The sequence below is a fragment of the Coffea arabica genome, chromosome 5e (assembly GCF_036785885.1).
Source record: "Coffea arabica cultivar ET-39 chromosome 5e, Coffea Arabica ET-39 HiFi, whole genome shotgun sequence".
NCBI lineage: Eukaryota > Viridiplantae > Streptophyta > Magnoliopsida > Gentianales > Rubiaceae > Coffea > Coffea arabica.
The window spans coordinates 42875489-42894867 of record NC_092318.1 but is presented as its reverse complement, the minus strand read 5'-3'; the positions used below and the strand labels follow the sequence as shown (position 1 = coordinate 42894867).

At 35.5% G+C, this 19379-nt stretch overlaps 2 protein-coding genes across 3 annotated transcripts; one reads left to right on the top strand and one right to left on the bottom strand.

Moving 5' to 3' along the window:
• Positions 1-793: 793 nt before the first annotated feature.
• Positions 794-3378, top strand: LOC113688150 (uncharacterized). The gene is made up of 2 exons (XM_027205835.2): positions 794-1327; positions 2678-3378. The coding sequence occupies exon 2, from the start codon at positions 2744-2746 to the stop codon at positions 3194-3196; it is 453 nt and encodes a 150-aa protein (XP_027061636.1). The 5' UTR covers positions 794-1327; positions 2678-2743; the 3' UTR covers positions 3197-3378.
• A 9643-nt stretch (positions 3379-13021) lies between these two features.
• LOC113688495 (putative late blight resistance protein homolog R1A-3) lies at positions 13022-18853 on the bottom strand. 2 transcript variants are annotated; one of them, XM_072048699.1, is made up of 3 exons: positions 17856-18853; positions 14938-17710; positions 13022-13119 (listed from the first exon to the last, which is right to left on the bottom strand). In XM_072048699.1, the coding sequence occupies exons 1-2, from the start codon at positions 18736-18738 to the stop codon at positions 14958-14960; spliced, it is 3636 nt and encodes a 1211-aa protein (XP_071904800.1). In that variant the 5' UTR covers positions 18739-18853; the 3' UTR covers positions 13022-13119; positions 14938-14957. The 2 variants fall into 2 exon arrangements, with proteins under 2 accessions (XP_071904800.1, XP_027062113.2); XM_027206312.2 differs by lacking the exon at positions 13022-13119 and adding an exon at positions 14414-14783.
• Between the last annotated feature and the right edge of the window lie 526 nt (positions 18854-19379).

Sequence of the window (19379 nt, the reverse complement as noted above, 5' to 3'; positions counted from 1 at the left end):
TTTCACATTGAGAGCCATAATCTTCAACCGCTTTAAGTAAAATTGGTAAGCACCACAATCTCCAATTTCACTCCTATGTTTTTGGATGAAGTTTGTCAATGCCTACGTTATCTATAATTTTGATTTTCATAATTTCAGTTTATGACCCCTTTATGATAACTAGTAGTAAGTAGCGTACCCTTATTTAAGATTAGATTCGATTACCATGGAATTAATTATTAATATTTATTCTGATAATTTTGGTGGCTGTTGATTGTAATGCTGTTCAATGGAAATCCATATGCAGTGATAATATTATTATGGGTTACTTGTAATCATATTTTGAAAAATACACGATTCAGCATTCCTGCGGCTGTCTAACCAATCGAAAAGGGCTCCCTTTTTTTCCTTGATAATTCAAAAAGGGCTCCCTTTAATCATTAAAATTTTGAAACGTTTGGGCTGTTTACAATTCGGTCAATTGCAAAAAACTTTTTGTCAGCTCAATCGTTTTGGTGTTTGTTAAACGTTCAATTTTCGCACAGCTCATGCACCGGAAAACAGAGGAATCACATATCTCAATCAAATATTATTTCACGTGGCAACCAATAATGGTCCTAAAGTTGTCGGGCACTACTAAAATAATTGCAAAGAAATGTCATGAAAGTTCTCAAATGGGTCCAGTGTCAGTCTCATCTGCCCCTTTTTTTTTTTCTAAAGCAAATTTACGTAGATTCGATTTAGATCGCCATCATCATGCGATAAGACACATATCTGAAACTAAAAATTGCGGATACAGGGCAGGAGCGGTCACCAGGGTGAGCGGTCACCAGGGCCTGGTGACCGCTCCTGAACGGTTTCCTCACAAGGCCCAACAAATGGACCATAATAAGCCATGTCAAGAAGGCTTCAATAGGGTTAGAACGACACTGTATTGAGGAGAAACGGGAAAAACAAAAAGAAAAAGAGTTGACGGACTGTTTCATGAAGTGTTGGTCCGTTACCGCCCAAATGAATCCTCCAAATGAAAAGCTAAGCCGCGCTCCCTCCAAAATAATTGCCCATATTCATTAATGCAAAATTCTACAAAACAGAGCAAGAAAGAAAAGCAAAGGCAAAATAACATTGTAGAATTGGAAATTGCCAGGTAGTATACAAAGGATAGCAAGAAGTAGTAGAAATAGAGTGGCTGCAAAGGAAAATCACGGTGAGAAGAAGCAATAAGTAGTGGCAGAAGGAGAGAGTTTAGGATTGGTACTCAAATATCAAAAGGCTTGAGAAGGTGAACGGGAATTATGGAGTACAAGGTTGGGAGATCCGGAGAAGAGATAAAGCAGAAGAAACACAGGTAAGAAAACATCAATTGTATCAGATAAATTGTGTATCGATTTGATTTGTAGTTATCTTTTGCTGTATACATTGTTGTGAACAAATGGGCTGATTATACTTGCTGCAGTTTTGGTTGAAGTAATTGTTTAATACATTGGAAAATGGATAATACACTGGAACCTTCGGTTGCACATAATAGATATTATAATTACCAACACGGGGAAAGAAAGGTACTGAAAATTTTGCATACCAAATGCTTGCAAAATTGCGTGCATGGGTTGGGGATTGTTATGGTTATTGTGCATGAAGTTAGGTTTTGTTACATAACAGTGGTTGAGTGGAGATTAAACATGATATGGGCTTCTAAGATGGTACATACTGTTGACAGAAACATACAAAGTGAAGTGAAATGGTTACAAGATATTTCATTTAAGGGTGCTGTAGGAGAGAAGATTATAATGCGCTAAGTATGAGAGAATATTATAATTTGACAGTAGCAGGTAGAAAGTATGCCAAACTGTACAGTTTGGTATACTCAATGTGGAAACAAGTTTATAAGTCTTGATAAGTATTGTGTTTGCACATCATATTGGACAAATCATTTATGCAATGAGTCACTAGTGACACCTTCAGAATGGCGTGTAAAATTGCCCCAACAAATGATGAAATTGCAAGAATGTGATTGTCACTCCACTGGAATTGTGTACTAGCACAGTGCTTAGATAGACAAGTTTATTGCATGGAACTAAATAAGTAGGAGAGTAGGTTATAATTTGACAATGTGTGGCAGAAGAAATAACAAATTGTGAAGTTTGACATACTCAGTGTGGGAAAACGGTTATGAATCTTGTTAGTTATTGTGGGTGCACATCATGTTGGATAATTGTTACACACAGTGATTCAGTAATAACAGTAGTAAAAGTGTTGCGTAAAATTGGCTGAACATACATTGAAATTGTTCCACGGATTTGTTACTTCATTCGTATTGTTGAATACCGTGATAAATAAAGGAGAAATTGATTGCATCGATCATGACAGGTAGGAGAATAGATTATGATATGACTAAATTAGGCATAATTAACAAGAAACTTTGCACGGTGGCAAACAAATTGTGAAAAGAAGATTACTAATACAGTAATTGTTGTGGTTGGACATCATGTTTGATAGTTGCCAATGAAAATTCAATCTTCGTTGTGACCATTTTATTTATTGCCATAGAACTTACCGTTATAGAACCTATGCCAGTAGTACAAATGTTAAATTAAGAACTGTCACTAAGATGTAGTTTTACAGTATATACATGTATTGTTTTCATTCTTGAGAGCATGTGGCTTATTTATGGATTGGTAATGTCGTGATGTAACTGCAGGCTGAGCTAAACGAGCTGTATAACATTGCTGTTAATAACCAATGAAGGATATTAAAGATTACAGAAATGCTATGTTCTCATCCGAGAGCAAAAGCTTCCACTTCTGGACCTGAAGCATTGGACAAAGGAAAAAAATCTATACAGGAGGACTATACAATGCACACGAGTCCTGATACCGAAGAAGAGCTAGAATTTCAATCTGCTGAAAAAGGAGGCAACGATGAAGATGATGATGCTGATGAAATTGATGCGGAAGGGTCTGAAGAAGATAAGCATAATGCAGCGCAGTATGAAGAAAACGATGCAATTACGAGGACAAATATTGAAGTCAGAGAACTCCCAGAGCTAAATGAAGATGTAATGGACATGGAGAATCCAATTTATACCTCATCAGTCGTGCCTAATAACATCAGTCAGGGATTGCAACAAAGGACCACTATGACAACAACTGAGCAAGGAAGCAACAGTGTGTTTGAAGAGTGTTACAAAATAGTTATTGAAAAGTTACAATATGTTTGAAGAGTATTACAAAATAGTTATTGTAGTGTTACAGTGTTTAAAAATTAATACAGAACTGTTATTGTTACTGTTAGTTACAGTGTATTTGAAGAATGTTACAAAATAGTTATTTGTAAGTTACAGTGTATTTGAAAACTGTTACAAAATAGTTAATGGAATGTTAAAGTGTGTTTGAAAATTAATACAGTGGTGTTTGAAGACTGTTAATAACAGTGTGTTTGAAAACTGTTACAAATTGGTTTACAATTTGTTACACAACAATAGATATGAAATCATATGAAATACATGTTCTTCGCTTTTTAGGAGGCCTTGACATTGAGATAAAGCACAAGTCTACACGTGCAACAAAGAAGAGCACCGTTCTGCAGTCAGCCGAGTACATTCTACCAGCACATGTGATAGTAAGCCTGTATGATAAAAATATAACTGCATTCGAGATTGTAACATCGGAGCCTTGTAACATAATCACCTTGCTACTTCCAAATATTAAGTTTATTGAGCTTAACAAGATTGTATGGTCCATGCGCTGCATGTGAGTAAACAGATTCCATTCCCGTGATATACTAGTTGGTCTCATATATGTTGGGGTCTGATTTTTTACCATATTAGAGGGTATTGCGGACTATAAAAGGACCCCCTTGCAGGTGTATATCCCTTACACAGACAAGACTCCAGTTTGTTCGTCCCTTTTTTATTTTCGCCCGTATTATTATTCAATTTCACACTTCCAATTTCTCTTCATATTAAAGTGGCAATGGATCTGTGTACTCGATTCATTTTTTGTTATCTTCAACCTCCCTACAACAGGGATTACAGTCTCATCAATACAGTGTTCAGTTTTAAACCAAGTCTTGGGAGCCAATTAAACGCATCCAGATTTGCTTGATGTTCGGGAAAATCTTGCTATTTTAATGAGATGTTCGAGAAGGCCTCGCTACATGCAATGTTGTAGGGTTCAAAATGATCATCTCTATATTCTCATTAGACACTTAATAAAGTGTATAAGAAATTTAATGTGTCGAGAGGAGAAATTATTGTTTGTGCCAAGGGCAATTGCACAAGTAAGAGAAGAGGAAATGTTCATCGGACGTTAACTAACTGTAGTATCACTAGTTGTAACATCGGGGAATATTATTAGTTGTAAAATCACTAGTTTTAATTAGAGAAGACGAAAAGCTGACGATTGCCAATTCATTAGTTGTAATGAATTGTAACATACACCTAACTCGTTGTAACTCAATCTGTACACCTCGTTATGACTATTTGTTGCATTTTAAATATTAGTTACCCCATTTTCAAATTAGTTGTCCCAACGAAATATCATGTTTTTCTGCGAAACTGTTACTTGGCATGTGGTCGTGTGGAACCAATCCGAGACGCCAATTGTAACTTCATTTCCGTGCTAAAGGAGTAATACCTATTGAAGTGTCTGTAATACTATCTGTAATACTCATCATTAACACAATTATAAGCCACATGTCTAAGTTTTAACATAGACAAACACGACAAGGTGCCTGTACAAGCACATCAATAAGTTGTAACAGTTTATTAATTTCTTGTAACGTACATATGCGGCATCCCCTGGTAGGGACGACATGGCTGCATTTAGTAAATGTTCGTCCACGAACACCACAAATCTGGTGCTATACACCTTCATGTCTGAAAAATCTGGTGCTAGACACCTAATGTCTGAAAAATCTGGTGCTAGACACTGCAAATCTGGTGCTAGACACCTAATGTTTGAAGTAATTTTAGAATTACAATCAACAAGCATAATTCATTGAGATATTGTACATTAAAACAAGCTTACAATACGGAACTGATCGAAATTGAGCAATATCTTTTCTGGACAAGTACAAACATCAGTAAATGAGGTGAACTTGGGGACGGAGAGCAACGAATTCAATTGTTTGGAACAACCAATTGTTTTGTATTCATAAAAATTGTAGGTACACATCATTCATGAACCTGCAACTGAGGGGAGTTGATGTCAATAGTTAGTCGCAATCCCAAGGTGTTATTTCTTTCCTGAATTACATAACGATGACAAATCAGTCAATACAGTTAATAATACATACGGTTAATGATATACGCTGTCAAAGTATCCAATTAACAAGACACCATATATATATGGGGTAATGATAAGAGCTTGTCACCTGGAGTGATGGTGAAAATACATGATATGCATCCTTATTATAGTGTGTTGAAATTGTTGCACGCTCCGCCTACGTTGTACAATATAATTATTCAATTGTCAACAACTCATTAGCAATGCCTATATTGCTCAGTTCCAAAGCTAAATTGGATTAGACACTATAAAAGAAATGATATTTCAAACTATTAAGATATCTCTGACGGAGTTATACTTGAAAAATATAGAAAATTTGGGATGCATCCATTCTGTAGGGACACTTCCATGAGACCCCTGATTAGCCAATCGGTGGGCTTTCGGATAATACAAAACAATATGTCATAAAGCATTATATGTTAACTACAAAATATGCATGTTTCGACAGCGTTTGGGTGCCCACCATTACAATTAAAGAAAAAGTAGCTCTACGATACGAAAAAAGGACCTTATTTTATCTACTAAATGTATGCATACCGTTGGACTTTCCTTGATTTCGGGAGTAACAGTATTTGGAGGGTCATTCACTGACTAGTTCATTGAATGCGTCTACGAGTTTTGTATGGGCCAAATAATTATATAAAACAGACAAAAAGGTATATCAGGAGGGATGTTAGCCGTAACAAAATCATCACACAATGAAACATCATCATAACTAATTGTGCTGTAAGAAACATCCAAATAAAAGTTAAAGCCATGCTCATTTTATACTAACCGAAATTGAGTCAGTTGATGAACGGTATCCCATAAACATGTGTTCATCAAATGAAACCGATGTCGGCTCCGATTCTGAGACCTATGTTATTGACACGACAATAATATTATTTTATAGTGAATGGTACTTATGGATTGTAGATAAGGAATTACGATAACATTGTTGTAGCATAAATATTTACCATCATAGTTATTGGATCCTTACCGTAGTCTGTGTAGTTCTTGACAATCTAGATTTTCTTTTTAATCTGTCAAATTTATCGACCCAACTTCGCATCACTTTACTTCTCTTCCCACTGGTACGTTTTATAAATCCTCTTGCGATTACTGCCTCTGCCATTTCATTTACAAATTGAATCTTATCACGTTCCTCCACATTCAGATCATCTTCGTCGGCGCTCGTGTCCTCTTTGGCATCACATCACCTTCATACTTGCGCTTCACACCTTCCTTGCAGCAACTATATCTTCTAGACGTGGTCACGCCATTTTTGTCTTTATTCAGATAGTCTTTGCGTATACTAAAACCCATTTTAAAGGCATATTTGTTGTAAAACTTGTACGCATCCTCTTCACTGTTAAACTTCATTCCTAACTCAGGGATCCTATTTTCTGTCAATTTGCTGCAATTCATTATTTCTGCTCCTACCAATTATGCATCAAACACCATAATTTGTAACACTCATGAATTGTATGTACATAAACGACAAGATAAATGTATATTACCATTCATAATGTGTTATGAATCACACATTACTCGTATACCAAATTCTATTATTACGCTTATCAATACGATTAATGAATCACATCACCTTACTTTTATTCTAAGACAATGGCATTATCTATGTACTAATAGAACTCCATGTACACTAAGTTATATGGATTGTAATGTGTTGGTCACACGATATAAGTCTATTTTAAATGTATGTACATCCACTCTACTGATTATATTTAGGTTCTAGGTTCTTTAGCTCACTGGATCTTATGTCATTCGTTAATGACAAGCGCCTAAGGCAATTGCGCATTTTCTACTATTTCTACATTTTGAGGGCCAAACAAACATTTTCTACTCATTGTAATATATTTCTTACATCATGTAATTAACTTACAACACCAAGTACACCCTTTTATTATTCACATATATGTCTTTTTCTCTCCTTCACCTCAATGAACTCTACGCCTCCATTTTATACACACTGCATGGTCAGGAGAGGGGCAAACTAAGATTGCATGATGAGCATAGACCAACTACATATTACTCATTTAACACACTGTATTCAATAACATTACCTTGGTCTTCACCATACGCTTTATGTTTCACCGAATTCGGAGAGCGCAATTGCTTCTGCTATTAAGTTACACGACAAAATCTGGCTTCGTGAGATGATTAATTTCCTCTGTTTGCTTCTACCTTGCCGCCAGCCTTGCATGCATTCAAAATGGATATAACACTCTCATACCTAGCTTCAAAATGCATACAACACTCTCACTGCATTGTTTGCTTTCTTGCTTATGCACTCAACACCATATCCCAGCTCTCTCCACCCACTTTTCTGTCAATTGCTACCTTCAGCAGGACACCTCCTCTCTTCACTCAGTTTTGTTTTGTGCGGCTCTCCACTTTTTTGTTTGCTTTCTTCCTTATTCACTCAACACCATACCCCAGCTCTCTCCACCCACTTTTCTGTTAATTGCTACCTTCAGCAGGATACCTCCTCTCTTCTCTCAGTTTTGTTTTGTGCGGCTGATTCAAATTTTCAACTTGATTTTCAAAATTGAAACTCTTCCGTTTGGTCCGTCATGTTCCTGTTTTGGCTAAACATTTTTTTTTTGGAACGCCGTCTTTTTTGGGGCCTGTTGAAGGCTTCCTGACGTGGAATATTTCTCGCCTCACATTTGGGTCTTGTGAGGAGACCGTTCAAGAGCGGTCAGTCTGATGACCGCTCCTACCCCTAATCCAAAAATTGCTGGTAGAGTTTCTCACGTATTGTCCAACTCCTGTCATTAATTGACTGGACGTGAATTTTTCATGGGTCTCTCTTAAATTACTTTCAGAATCGTTTAGTCTGAGTGTATCTAATCTAATCGAGTGAGTTTACCCGTCGTTCTGAGAGTGTGTCCAACAACATAGTTCTCATCAACAGCGGCATTAGCTTCCTCTTGGTCGTCTTTTCAGCTCGCTAAAGAAACAAATTAATATGATAGGCTTCCTCCGAGGACAAGGAGTTATTTTGGCAAAAACATCTATATGTTGCTCAAGGGGAAAGTATTCTTACAACTTATACCATGCTTTCGGGAATCACTCGTACTATTTACATCTCAATAACGGAAGCCAAAGCAAGATATTTTGTCGGCAGCAAATTTATGACTCCGTTTGGATTGACTATTTTTTCAACAAACAAGTTTTTCAAATATAAATATTACAGTAATATACAATAACTCAAAAAACATTCCATCCATATTAGTATATCAAAAATTTCAAAAAAATTTATAGTAAATTTTTTTCATATACACTGCTACAATAAAATATTTCAAAAACACTCCAAAAAAACAGCTAATATATCCTTTTCCTTCACATCCATGGCTTACATCTTGATGTCACTACATCTACCATTTTTCAAAAGTTTAAACATCAATCTTAACTCTTGGGTGCCATTTTCGAATAACTCCACTAATGTCATTCATTGCATTAATACTAGTATAGGGGTACGTGAGTTGCATGTTGAAGTATTTATTCCGGTGATACTCGTGCCAAAAATATTTTTAAAGTGTGATAGTCAAAACAATCAATTAATGAGTGGAATCTATTGAGTATCACTTGAGTTTCTTAGTCTATTTAATTGAGTATCAACTATTATTTGATAATCTAATACTAATCTTTTGATTGGGAATTGAAAAAAAAAAAATCACCTTGACAATCTAAACTAACTTAATATGTCTAATAATTTTTATATGTCCTAATACTATATTAGTTTGAAAACAAACTTTATTTTTCAATTATTTTACATGACTTCAAATGACTAACTTTTGCAAACTTTAATTCTAATTACATAATGACATTTGTATCTCTGTGTCCACATTAAAGCGTACACATAAACTATACATTTTCTTATGTTCAAAGATATTAGGTAGACATTAACAAATTCAAATATTAGAGTAGAGGTGCTTTATTTTGCTCCACTAACGATCAATATCTAAGTTTGTCCAAAAATATTAATAGAGACGAAAAATTATGCTACACCAATATGTAAGCTCATTTTATTATTTTTTGAACTTCCAATTTTATTCTTATGAAAACTAATTTTTATCTTAATTACATAAATCATTTTGCCAGCACTCATAGCTATCGCCCCCTACTCTCTCTCTCTCTCTCTCTCTCTCTCTCTCTCTCTCTCTCTCTCTCTATATATATATATATATATTTTGGATAAAACTCATAACCACATTAAGTATTGTAACTACCAAATTACTATAACCATATAAATCAAAATTCTTAATAAATTTACATAAATTGTATTGATGTGAAAAATCTAAACTATAAGTGTGCCCTTAACACTAGTAATTAATCAAATGAATGCGCCGTGTTAGTTTCTCAGTGTTTTCTTAACATGTAGATTACCTTGAAAATTTATTCTCAACAATAACAATGTCAAGGTCATCTAGAACTGGATTCCAATGAAGCACTACAGATTTAATTTTTACGCACGGATTAATTTCACCTGGTCACATCCAAATTTCACATCGACGGGCTGATACACAATTATGGATTACTTTTAAGAAAGTATGAGACAAGTTCATTGGGAGATTCGGCAAGCAATACTGGTTTGACAAAAACGGCGACGTTACTTTTGTAATTCAAGTTTCGCGATTATCATTTTGTATATTGTCGTTGCTAATTTCATGAGTCAGACAGACGAAATTGTTCGTGTAATTAAATTAGCAAGGGATACTATTGACTAGTAAATATTCACCTGAGAAACAAGACCAAGTTTGTATATATATATATATATATATATATATATATATATATATATATATTAACGGTGTATATACTATCACCCTTGAATGCATATCACATATATAAAAAATAATATTTAAATTCAAATTATGATTAAATGGTATAAATTTAAAGGTAAAAGTGTACACACTGTCAGTATATATAAGATTAATTCATATTTTATTTCCTCACAAATTCAAGAAGCGCTTTTTTTTTGGTTCCTTTCAAGCCATATTTTTTACTAGGAATAAAAAGTCACAGACACGTCACATATTCAAAATTCAATGGTTAGAATTTAAAATTCACATAACTTTTACCCAAATCGAAATTAATGATTGAGTCGAAACTCTAATATGAACTAGAAGATCAACTGAGGGAGATTTAACCAAAGCACTTTTTTCAAAATACTACATTTCATTTTTGTAGGTTTACTTTTTCTTAATTATTTGTTAAAGAAGCTTTTTTCTCGTATGATCCAGTCCAAACTGTTTAAAAATAGGAGTTTAGCTTGTCTTGACTGCAATGGATATATTGAAAGTTAATGTGGGATGCATCAAAAGGCTAACTTGGAAGGAAACAGATTTGATGGGGTGGAAGGGGGCTCGGAAGAGTACGCTCAGCATACGCATTTGAGTTTGGCTGGGATCAAAAAGTTTATACTCTTCCAAAGATCAACTTCCTCCCTGATATAGCTGCGGTGTGTGAGTTTTTCTGGCAATATAGCATAAGAAAATAAGACGCTCCACCTATATCTAATAAATCACGGGTTCGAGTTATTAAAACAGGTATGATGGGAACATTATTGATCCCATTTTAAAAGTTAAAAAAAAAGGTACACTTTGAGAAGTAAATTAAAGAGAATTCAAGATTTTAAATTCGAGTGAGATGTATGACAACCATGACTGAGAGAGACTAGTCCAGACTTATTAATAACTAGGAGACGATAGCTAAATTATATGTATGCCCAGGATAAAATAATAGTGATCTATACTATGTATAAAATAGACTGCGTAGTATTGTTTTAATTTACTTAGCGTTGTAATACTCGGTGGAAGTTGGAATTTTGCTTGAATGCATTGGGCGAGTACATTAAATTTCATAAGTAAAAAACTGAATTAAGTGTTTTAATTTACACAAATGATGATGTTTTCTCCCAGATAGTCTGCAAAGTAATGGACAAATGAATAAAGTAACCTAACCTTGTTAATTTGATGGTATTTCGGATTTTTTTTTTCCAGAGGAAGAAAGTTCTCACCCTTTGATGTTTGTAATATCAGTAAACTTGTGATCTGCGTGGAAAGAAATTTCTGGATTGTACTTGTTGTGTGTTCTCTGGTTAACTACCTCTGCAGGTTGCTTCGTATTTCTCATTGCCCTGCAAAGAAGTGTACTAGCAATGAAGAAGCAAGTTGATTTGTAAAGTTCTGAAGACTAAAGTATTAGACAACATGGTAATAAGCAACCAGTTTTTTAGGCCTCTTGCTTCTTGCATAGGCGGATCAATGAGAACGGCCAAGCCAAACCAGGTAGTCAGAGCAACTCCTATAGGAAAAAATAGAAATGCCATTGTATATGGTAGTTGCAGCAACAACATGGATAGCAAGAAACCTGTGAACATATTCAGTAAGTAGGCAAGAACCACTGGATGTTCGGTTGCAAAAAAGTTTAAAAGGCTGCTGATAGTAACTTGGCTAATAGAAGATGAAGCATACTTCTTACTAGATTCTAATGCACTGCTCACAAAGTTCAGTAAGGATGCTAATTCATCATCACTGGGCTGCAACATTCCTAGGCTCAAGAACTCCAGAGCAAATACTTTCTTAACACTGACCACTTTTAACATCAGCATGCTCAGCAGAATTTCCCAGGCTAGAAGTTCCCGAAATGAAAACACCAGTTTCTACATGGCCTTATGGTGTCAACAGAGGAAAATGCATCACTATTTACTGATAGCGCAAAGGCGTTTGGAATTGGTTTTTTGAATTCTGTGGAGTTTGAATCATTTTACAAGTATTGGAGTAGTTCTTTGCCATCTAATTTCTTTGAAACTACCGGTATAAATTCATTATTTGCACAATTTTTTGTTTATTGTTTGTTAGATCACTTGCAAAGTTGTTTAGCAAGTAAGTTTTGTTGAATTTCAATGCAACAGAGTCGTGAAAATCGTTAAGAGAATGTATTGTCCTCTCTGGGTCACCTAAACTCTTTTTTTTTTTTTTTTTTTTTTTTTCTGGGATCCAATAAAGTCACTTTTAGCTACTCCCCCATGTAATAATATATTTCGCTTGTAGACCTACAATAAAAGTTTACAGCGGTGAGGTAGAGATAATATGAGTAGATTTTTTGAACACTGAAATGTATAGTTGCGGCTACAAAGTCTTCAATTTAAAGGGCATTTAACAAATTTTTCGAATTGTAAGGATGATCAATCTTTGGATAAGTGCAGTTGAAGAATCCTGGTCCCCCACCAATTGCGATTAAACTCCTGTATGAGTTGGGGTGGCCCAAAAATTTAAGATAACTTTTTTATATAATGTTAATGTATAATTTTTTTTTTACACTGACAAAATTAAATCATGTCACGTAACATAAATTCTAATTTGAAATTCAAATTATGGACATGTAGCATACATATAAAGTTACCAGGGTAAAAAAATCAGTATACTATCAATGCATAAAAAAATTAATGCTAAAATCTCTTCAAAAGTGTTGCAATTACACCTCTTTCTCTACATTTTCTTGAATGTTACCTTGGGAGGCCTTTTACATAGGGATGGCAACGGAAGCAAGTACCCGCCTTGTGAGAAAAGTAGTGGGGCACCTTGCCGCCCACTAAAATTAATTAATACACATGAATAATATATATATATATATATATATATATATGGATTAATTATGAGCCATATTAGTTTCTAATTTTGTTTAAAATATTAAACACCCACTGCCCACTAAAGAAAAATAAGTTTTTTTGGGGGGGAAAAAAATGCTCTTGCGATTTTGTCTACTTCCTCTTTCTTTTGTTTCCGCCTCTCGTTTCTGTCCGAGCAGAATGCCTTCACTTCTTCGCCATGAAACTGCCGCAAGTCTGCCAATACAGAGCTGGTTCAATTAAACTCATGCGAACCCTTCACTATGCAGTAATCTGGTAACACTCATGAATTTTAACTAGTAGTACAATAGCACTTCATATAAGTCCAAAGAACTAACCTTTACTTTTTGCCTTTTGCATAAGTCCAATAATGTATTATCACATCCTGAGAATTATTGATGTATCCTGTGTATTAACATGTCATACTTTGGTGAATGTGTTTAATGAAGTTGAGGATCGATGAATTAGCTTGTTGGTTTCCTTCCCGATAATTTATACTATTAAACCAAATAGTGGCTATTGTTTTCTTGATCTCTGAAGTGTGAAGTTCTTTTCATGCTGAAGTTTTGGGCAAATTATCACCTGCAGGTATCTGCGAGGGAGCAGGGCAGGGGTGGAGGGATCCAACTCCACCCCGTTGCCATCCCTACTTTTGTATTTTGAAACCTATAAAGAAACTTTTTAAGACATCAATTTTAGAACAATTCAAAAGATGCATAACGAATAAATTTATGAAAAGTTTCAAAATCTTTTTAAAGCCAAGTGAAGTTAGTACAATTAACTCTGTTTGCCTTGTGTTCTCCTTAATGCCAAGTTCAAGATTTAAATTCTAAACCTGATAGTTGGCAGTGAAAAAAGTGTAAAGAAGGGTGGGAGGTGTTAGAAAGAGAAAAAAACATAAAGACTTTCTTAACTTGGCTTCCTTTTTTTTTTTTGGTAGAAACTTGGCTTACTTCATATTGTACAACAATCAGTTCTGGTGTGTGCTTGCATCAAAACTTATTTTAAAATGGCTAAAATGGTCATCCAACTATTTATAATCAGTTGGGATCCCCTGTACTACTATCTAATACTAAATTTCAGTGCTAGTCTCACTTGTCACGTGATGGTAAAGAAAACTTAAATAAATAGGATATGACAACTTAAATAACGGAACACTTGATATAAATATAGAAGTTGATACTAAGGATCCCATGTGATTTAAAATGTTTTTTTTTTTTGGCAAAGATGTGTTGTTATATAAAAATTAAAAAGAAAAAAAAAAAGAGAAAACCTGGGCAAAAGAAGTACTTACAACCAATTCACTGCTCAAGCAGAGCATGACTTTTAAAAAATTTACCTTCCACATTAGTATTTGGGTACGTAGACGGGGAGAAGAATCAATTGGACTCTAAAACATTACTTCCAAGCCAGATTACATGATGCTACTACTAAGCAGTATTAGCTTAAAAAAAATGCAAAACATACTATTTGAGGAAAAAAAGAAACAGCAACTTCATTGACTTAAATCTTAAAAAAAAAACTTGGGAAGTGATATTTCCCACATCAAATTTCTGCTACAGGAATTAAAGAAAAGTTACAAAGAAAGCAAGAATAACTTGATCTTAATGCTAGACAGATACAACATAACCAGTTTCAGTTCAGAAGTAAAGGATTGATTAAGAAAAGAAAAGTAGATTAAAGTGGCTGCCTAAATCAAACAAACTTGAGAAGATCAGTCATCCATTATAGGATAAGGATCTTCAGGTCAGCATATCTCACGCTTATTTGCACTTCCTGAATTTGAATTACTGAACTTGTAGAGTTGGGACTGAATTCAAGGGTTGAAACAATTCCCAAACGAGAATGGATCTCCTCCAAAAACTTGCAGTCTTCCAATGCTAATTAAGAAAAAGAAAAAGAAAAAGAAAAACAATTAAGAAAAAGAACAACTTGATCTTGATGCAAAACAGATAAACATAACCCGTAGCAGTGCATAAGTAAAGTACTTAAAAAACAAATGTAGAGTAAACTGGCTGTCCAAAGCAAACTTACTTGAGAAGATCAATCGTCCATTATGAGATAAGGATCATCAGATCTGTATATCCATTGCTTCTTTGCTCTTCCTGAATTTCCTCCAATGAACTGGTACAGTTGGGACATTTTGACACCTCAATTATTTCGAGAGTTGAACTATTTCCCAAACAAGAAGGGATCTCCTGCAATGCATCACAGCTTTCCAACACTAACTTCTGGAGACGAGGAAAATAGTCCTGGTCCTCGTACTCAGAGGCTGTCCACTTCACAATATCCAGGGAATCTAATTTCAGGAACTTAACTTTAGGGAACTTTTCTACTTCCATTTCCCATATTTCCCCCTCAAATGATCGGCCGAGTAATTTGAGCACCTCAAGATTGGGCAGATTTCCAATTGCTGACATTTTGCTCCATGGCAAGCGAAAATAAGACAGAGTCAATTTTTTAATAATCAAAGGAAATTGGATATCTAACTGATATCGGTCACCGCCGTAAACAACGCAACTCAAATCGAGTGATTCCAATTGACTTAGACACTCAATTGCGACATGATATTCATAGCCATGATTGAGATAAAGAGAGCTTCTCAGCTTGCGGATATTTGGAAACTTTCTCAACAGCTTGTTGATGTTCTTCCGAGGATTGAGACTTAGACAGGACAAGATATCTAAGTCACACAATTGTGAAGAGTTGTCAAGATTGTCGTCAGGGAATCTAAAATGATAATTCTTAGACATCTTGTCCTTTAGCTGTAAATGCCTCAGTTTCTTCAGGTTCCATATAGTATCTGGCAATGAAACTGAAGAATGAAACGAAAAATTTTCCCAAATCAAAGTTTCCAAATTCGAGAGATTGCATATTGATGCTGGGATGGGACTGCCATCACCTAGAATTGCCAAGTACCGCAAATGAACAAGCAGTTCCAATTCTCTTGGAAAAGTGGGTCTTAGTTGAATTTGGCTCAAATCTAACACTTTGACAAGTTTGATGATGCTAAAAATGAATCGAAGGTCAAAACTTCTTTCACGGTCTACACCACCATGATGGAATAATAATAGACAGCGTATTGCGGAAGAAAATAACCTCAAGTTGTCAAAGTGCTCAGGCTTAGAATCAATGCATAAGCGGCGTAGGTAGCATGGCATGGTGAAAGCAGATAGTTCATCGTACCTGCGTACCAGCTGCAAAAGCTTTTCTCCTTTGGCTTTTGTCACACAAAACTCATATAATAAATCGTGAATGCGACAAGCTTTGACCCCATCAATGGATCTTGGTTTGGAAACTATGACTAAGCTTCTGCTAATAAGTTCCATCAGGTAATCATTTGCCACATCCTCTGATCTCTTGAGCTGAGTTTTTTGAACAAATCCTTCAGCGACCCATAGGGAAATCAACCTCTTGGTATTGTGTTCATAGTCTTCTGGAAAGGCTCCAAAATAAAGAAAACATGCCTTCAAATTATCTGGTAAATGTTTGTAACTCAGCTCTAATGTAGCGGTACATTGTTCTGTGCTAGAAACATTCCTTGAACTTAAGCCTTCCACAACTTCTTTCCAATCATGTCGGTCCATGCTTGAGAGAATTCCAGCAAGGATGACAACCGTAAGAGGTAGTCCTTGACACATTTCCACGACTTTCTGTCTAATTTCACATAGTTCTGGAGGAGCCAAATCTTGTCCAGGATATAACTTTGCTTTTAGCAAATCCCAGCTCTCATCAGGTGTGAGTTGACGAAGAGAATGAGGTTCTTGGTCAAGTTTATCTTGGGGAGCAACATCTTGACGTCGACTCGTCAAGATAACTCTACTTCCATTTCCATTGTCAGGGAATGAGGCTTCTAATCCATTGAATGCTTCAATGTCCCATACATCATCCAAAACAATGAGGTATTTGTTCCTTAACAAACGTCTTTTGACTTCATGAGCCAGAACTTCTTCACTAATCTCAAAAACATTGCCAGGAAGCTTGGATTCAATACAACTCAAAATTTCAAGTAACAGATTTCTCTTGTGATACACTTGAGAAACAGTACACCAAGCACGCTTATAAAAATAGGACATAACTGACGAACTATTGTAAACTTTTCTAGCTAAAGTTGTCTTACCTAGTCCTGGCATACCCACAATGGAAACAATTTGCAGTTGGAGTGATCCTCTTGTGAGTCGATTAATTATCGATGCAGCCTCATACTCCAATCCCACCACCACATCATTGATTATTGGCTTATTTAACTGTGTTGGCATTTGAAAGAGCCTCTTGCTTACTTTCTTAACTTTGCCATGAAGTCTATCATTATCACAAATCTGCAAAGCCTTAGCCTTAATGATCTTAATTTCTTCTACAATGGAATGAAACGACATTGAAGAAGAATCTAGATCATCCCCAACCATTAAGGAATCAACAAGAAACTCTATCTTGTATGCCACCTCTATAGCACAATCCCGAATTGCTTGGAGCTCCTCATCTTCACTGCGCAACTCCACAATTCTCCCCAGCAAAGAGCGTAAACAAACAAGTTCTTCCTGGACTGCTTGAATTGGATGATTCATGAAAGTAATCGAGCCAGCCTCAGTACTTGTCAGTTCCATCAGATTTTCTAGAAGGAAATCAATAAAGCCCAATCCGTTGGTCTTAGGATAGTCGAACAATGATGGTTCTGGACATCTCTGTGCAACCGTTGTCTCGATAAGCTGAATCTTTTTCAACAAATCAGAAGACAAAAGTTCCATATCCTGGGATAATAATACACCATCTTTGATTGCATTTAGAGAGGGAGAGAGAATAGCAAGTCCTGCATCACAGATCACAAAGTACAGTTGGATCCCTTACTTTCTCATCAAACCTCTTTGGCGTTCCTCTTGAGAATGATTCTCAAGGATCTTCGCCCTTAGTAAAGCATTTGCAGTTGATTTTTAAAGAAATCATAAGAGACGTACCAGATTTTAGTATGTCCGCAAGATTACACAGGAGAGAATCAACAAAATCTCTCAATATTTGCTCATCTGTGTCCCCAAGTGATTTTCTTGATAACTTGGAAGCAATCAGAGCCTGGACACAAGTCTCATGGACTTGGGGCTCTACAGGAATAATCTTCAGCAGCAGTTCCAAAATACTTTTGTCAGTTTCATCCTGCAATTCGGATTTCTTCACGAACTTGCACTGATAAGAGAGGCGCGCTGCTTTGATAGCCACAGCTTTAACGTGAGTCAATAAAGGTCCCAATTGTGTGTCTTCAACGTCATGTAGTGTGACAAAACGGATGTAGTTTTTCAGGAACTCTAGCTTCTCTTCGAGGGCTTTGATGAGACCATCCGCAAATCCCCACTCATGAAAATCCTCTAGACTCTCCAGAAGAGAATCCATGAATTCCATAATGTCATCTTTTCTGACAATCAAATTACTAGAAAGCTTTGATGAGCAATCTGAGAAGAAGAAGTACCATCTGTAAATTTCTGGCCTCAAAGATACCATGTCTGATCCTTCTATACAATCGACAATCTTGAAAGCCTGATTATATGATGGATTCTCCGAACTAGAAAGATAAATGGAGTGAAGCTCCTGTGCCCTTTTGGAAATGGCGTCTTCAATCCGAACTATCAGAGCTTCTAGACTTGCATGATGATTATCTACCTCCTCTTTGTCGTCAGATGCTAAATGCACATAATCTTTGCCCCACTTTGTCGCACACAAAATAAATGTTCTCAGAAATGTTAGCCAGTTTTTCACGCTAAGCAAAAACTCCGGATAATGAAAAATATTCAAGAGCGATTGCAAATCATCCAAGGCGGAAGAAATGCAAGTAATACTACTGGAGGCCATCTAATCAAAAGAAGATTAATAAGAGAACCAGAAGGGATCTCAATTTGGAGATGAGACAACTCTCAAATATGAAAGGAGATAAAGAACTGCAAAACCTCACAATCGAGTGCTCTTCTCTTTCTCTGGTCATAGATTGCTAGTATATAGAAAAGAAAGGACAAATAGTCAATGGACATTTCTTGGATTATTAAAAAAAAAATTATAGAAAACGACTCCGTTGCACTCCCTTAGTCATTAGTCCAAATGTTTGAATAATACAGCATTAATTACGCTCTTAATAATCTTTTAATACATCTAGCAGCACTAATTTCGCACCGGGTTAATCACAGCATACTGCCAAATTATTTTGATTAGTCTTGCACGTTATATGTAATTGCTTATGTCAATGAAGTAGGACTTTAATTTTGAGATGAACAATAAGAATTCAATCAACAATTCATTTAATAAACTAGTAATAGTTCACGTACTTTGAAAGTGATTATATTAACCCAAATATAACATGTCTTAGATATATATATATTTTTGTGATATTTGATTGTTTGCCTGATAATAAAATATGTCATATATTCATTAACCAATTATTAATCCAAAGACCATCTAAATACGAACTCTTTGATCTATTATTTTTGAATTTACTTTGA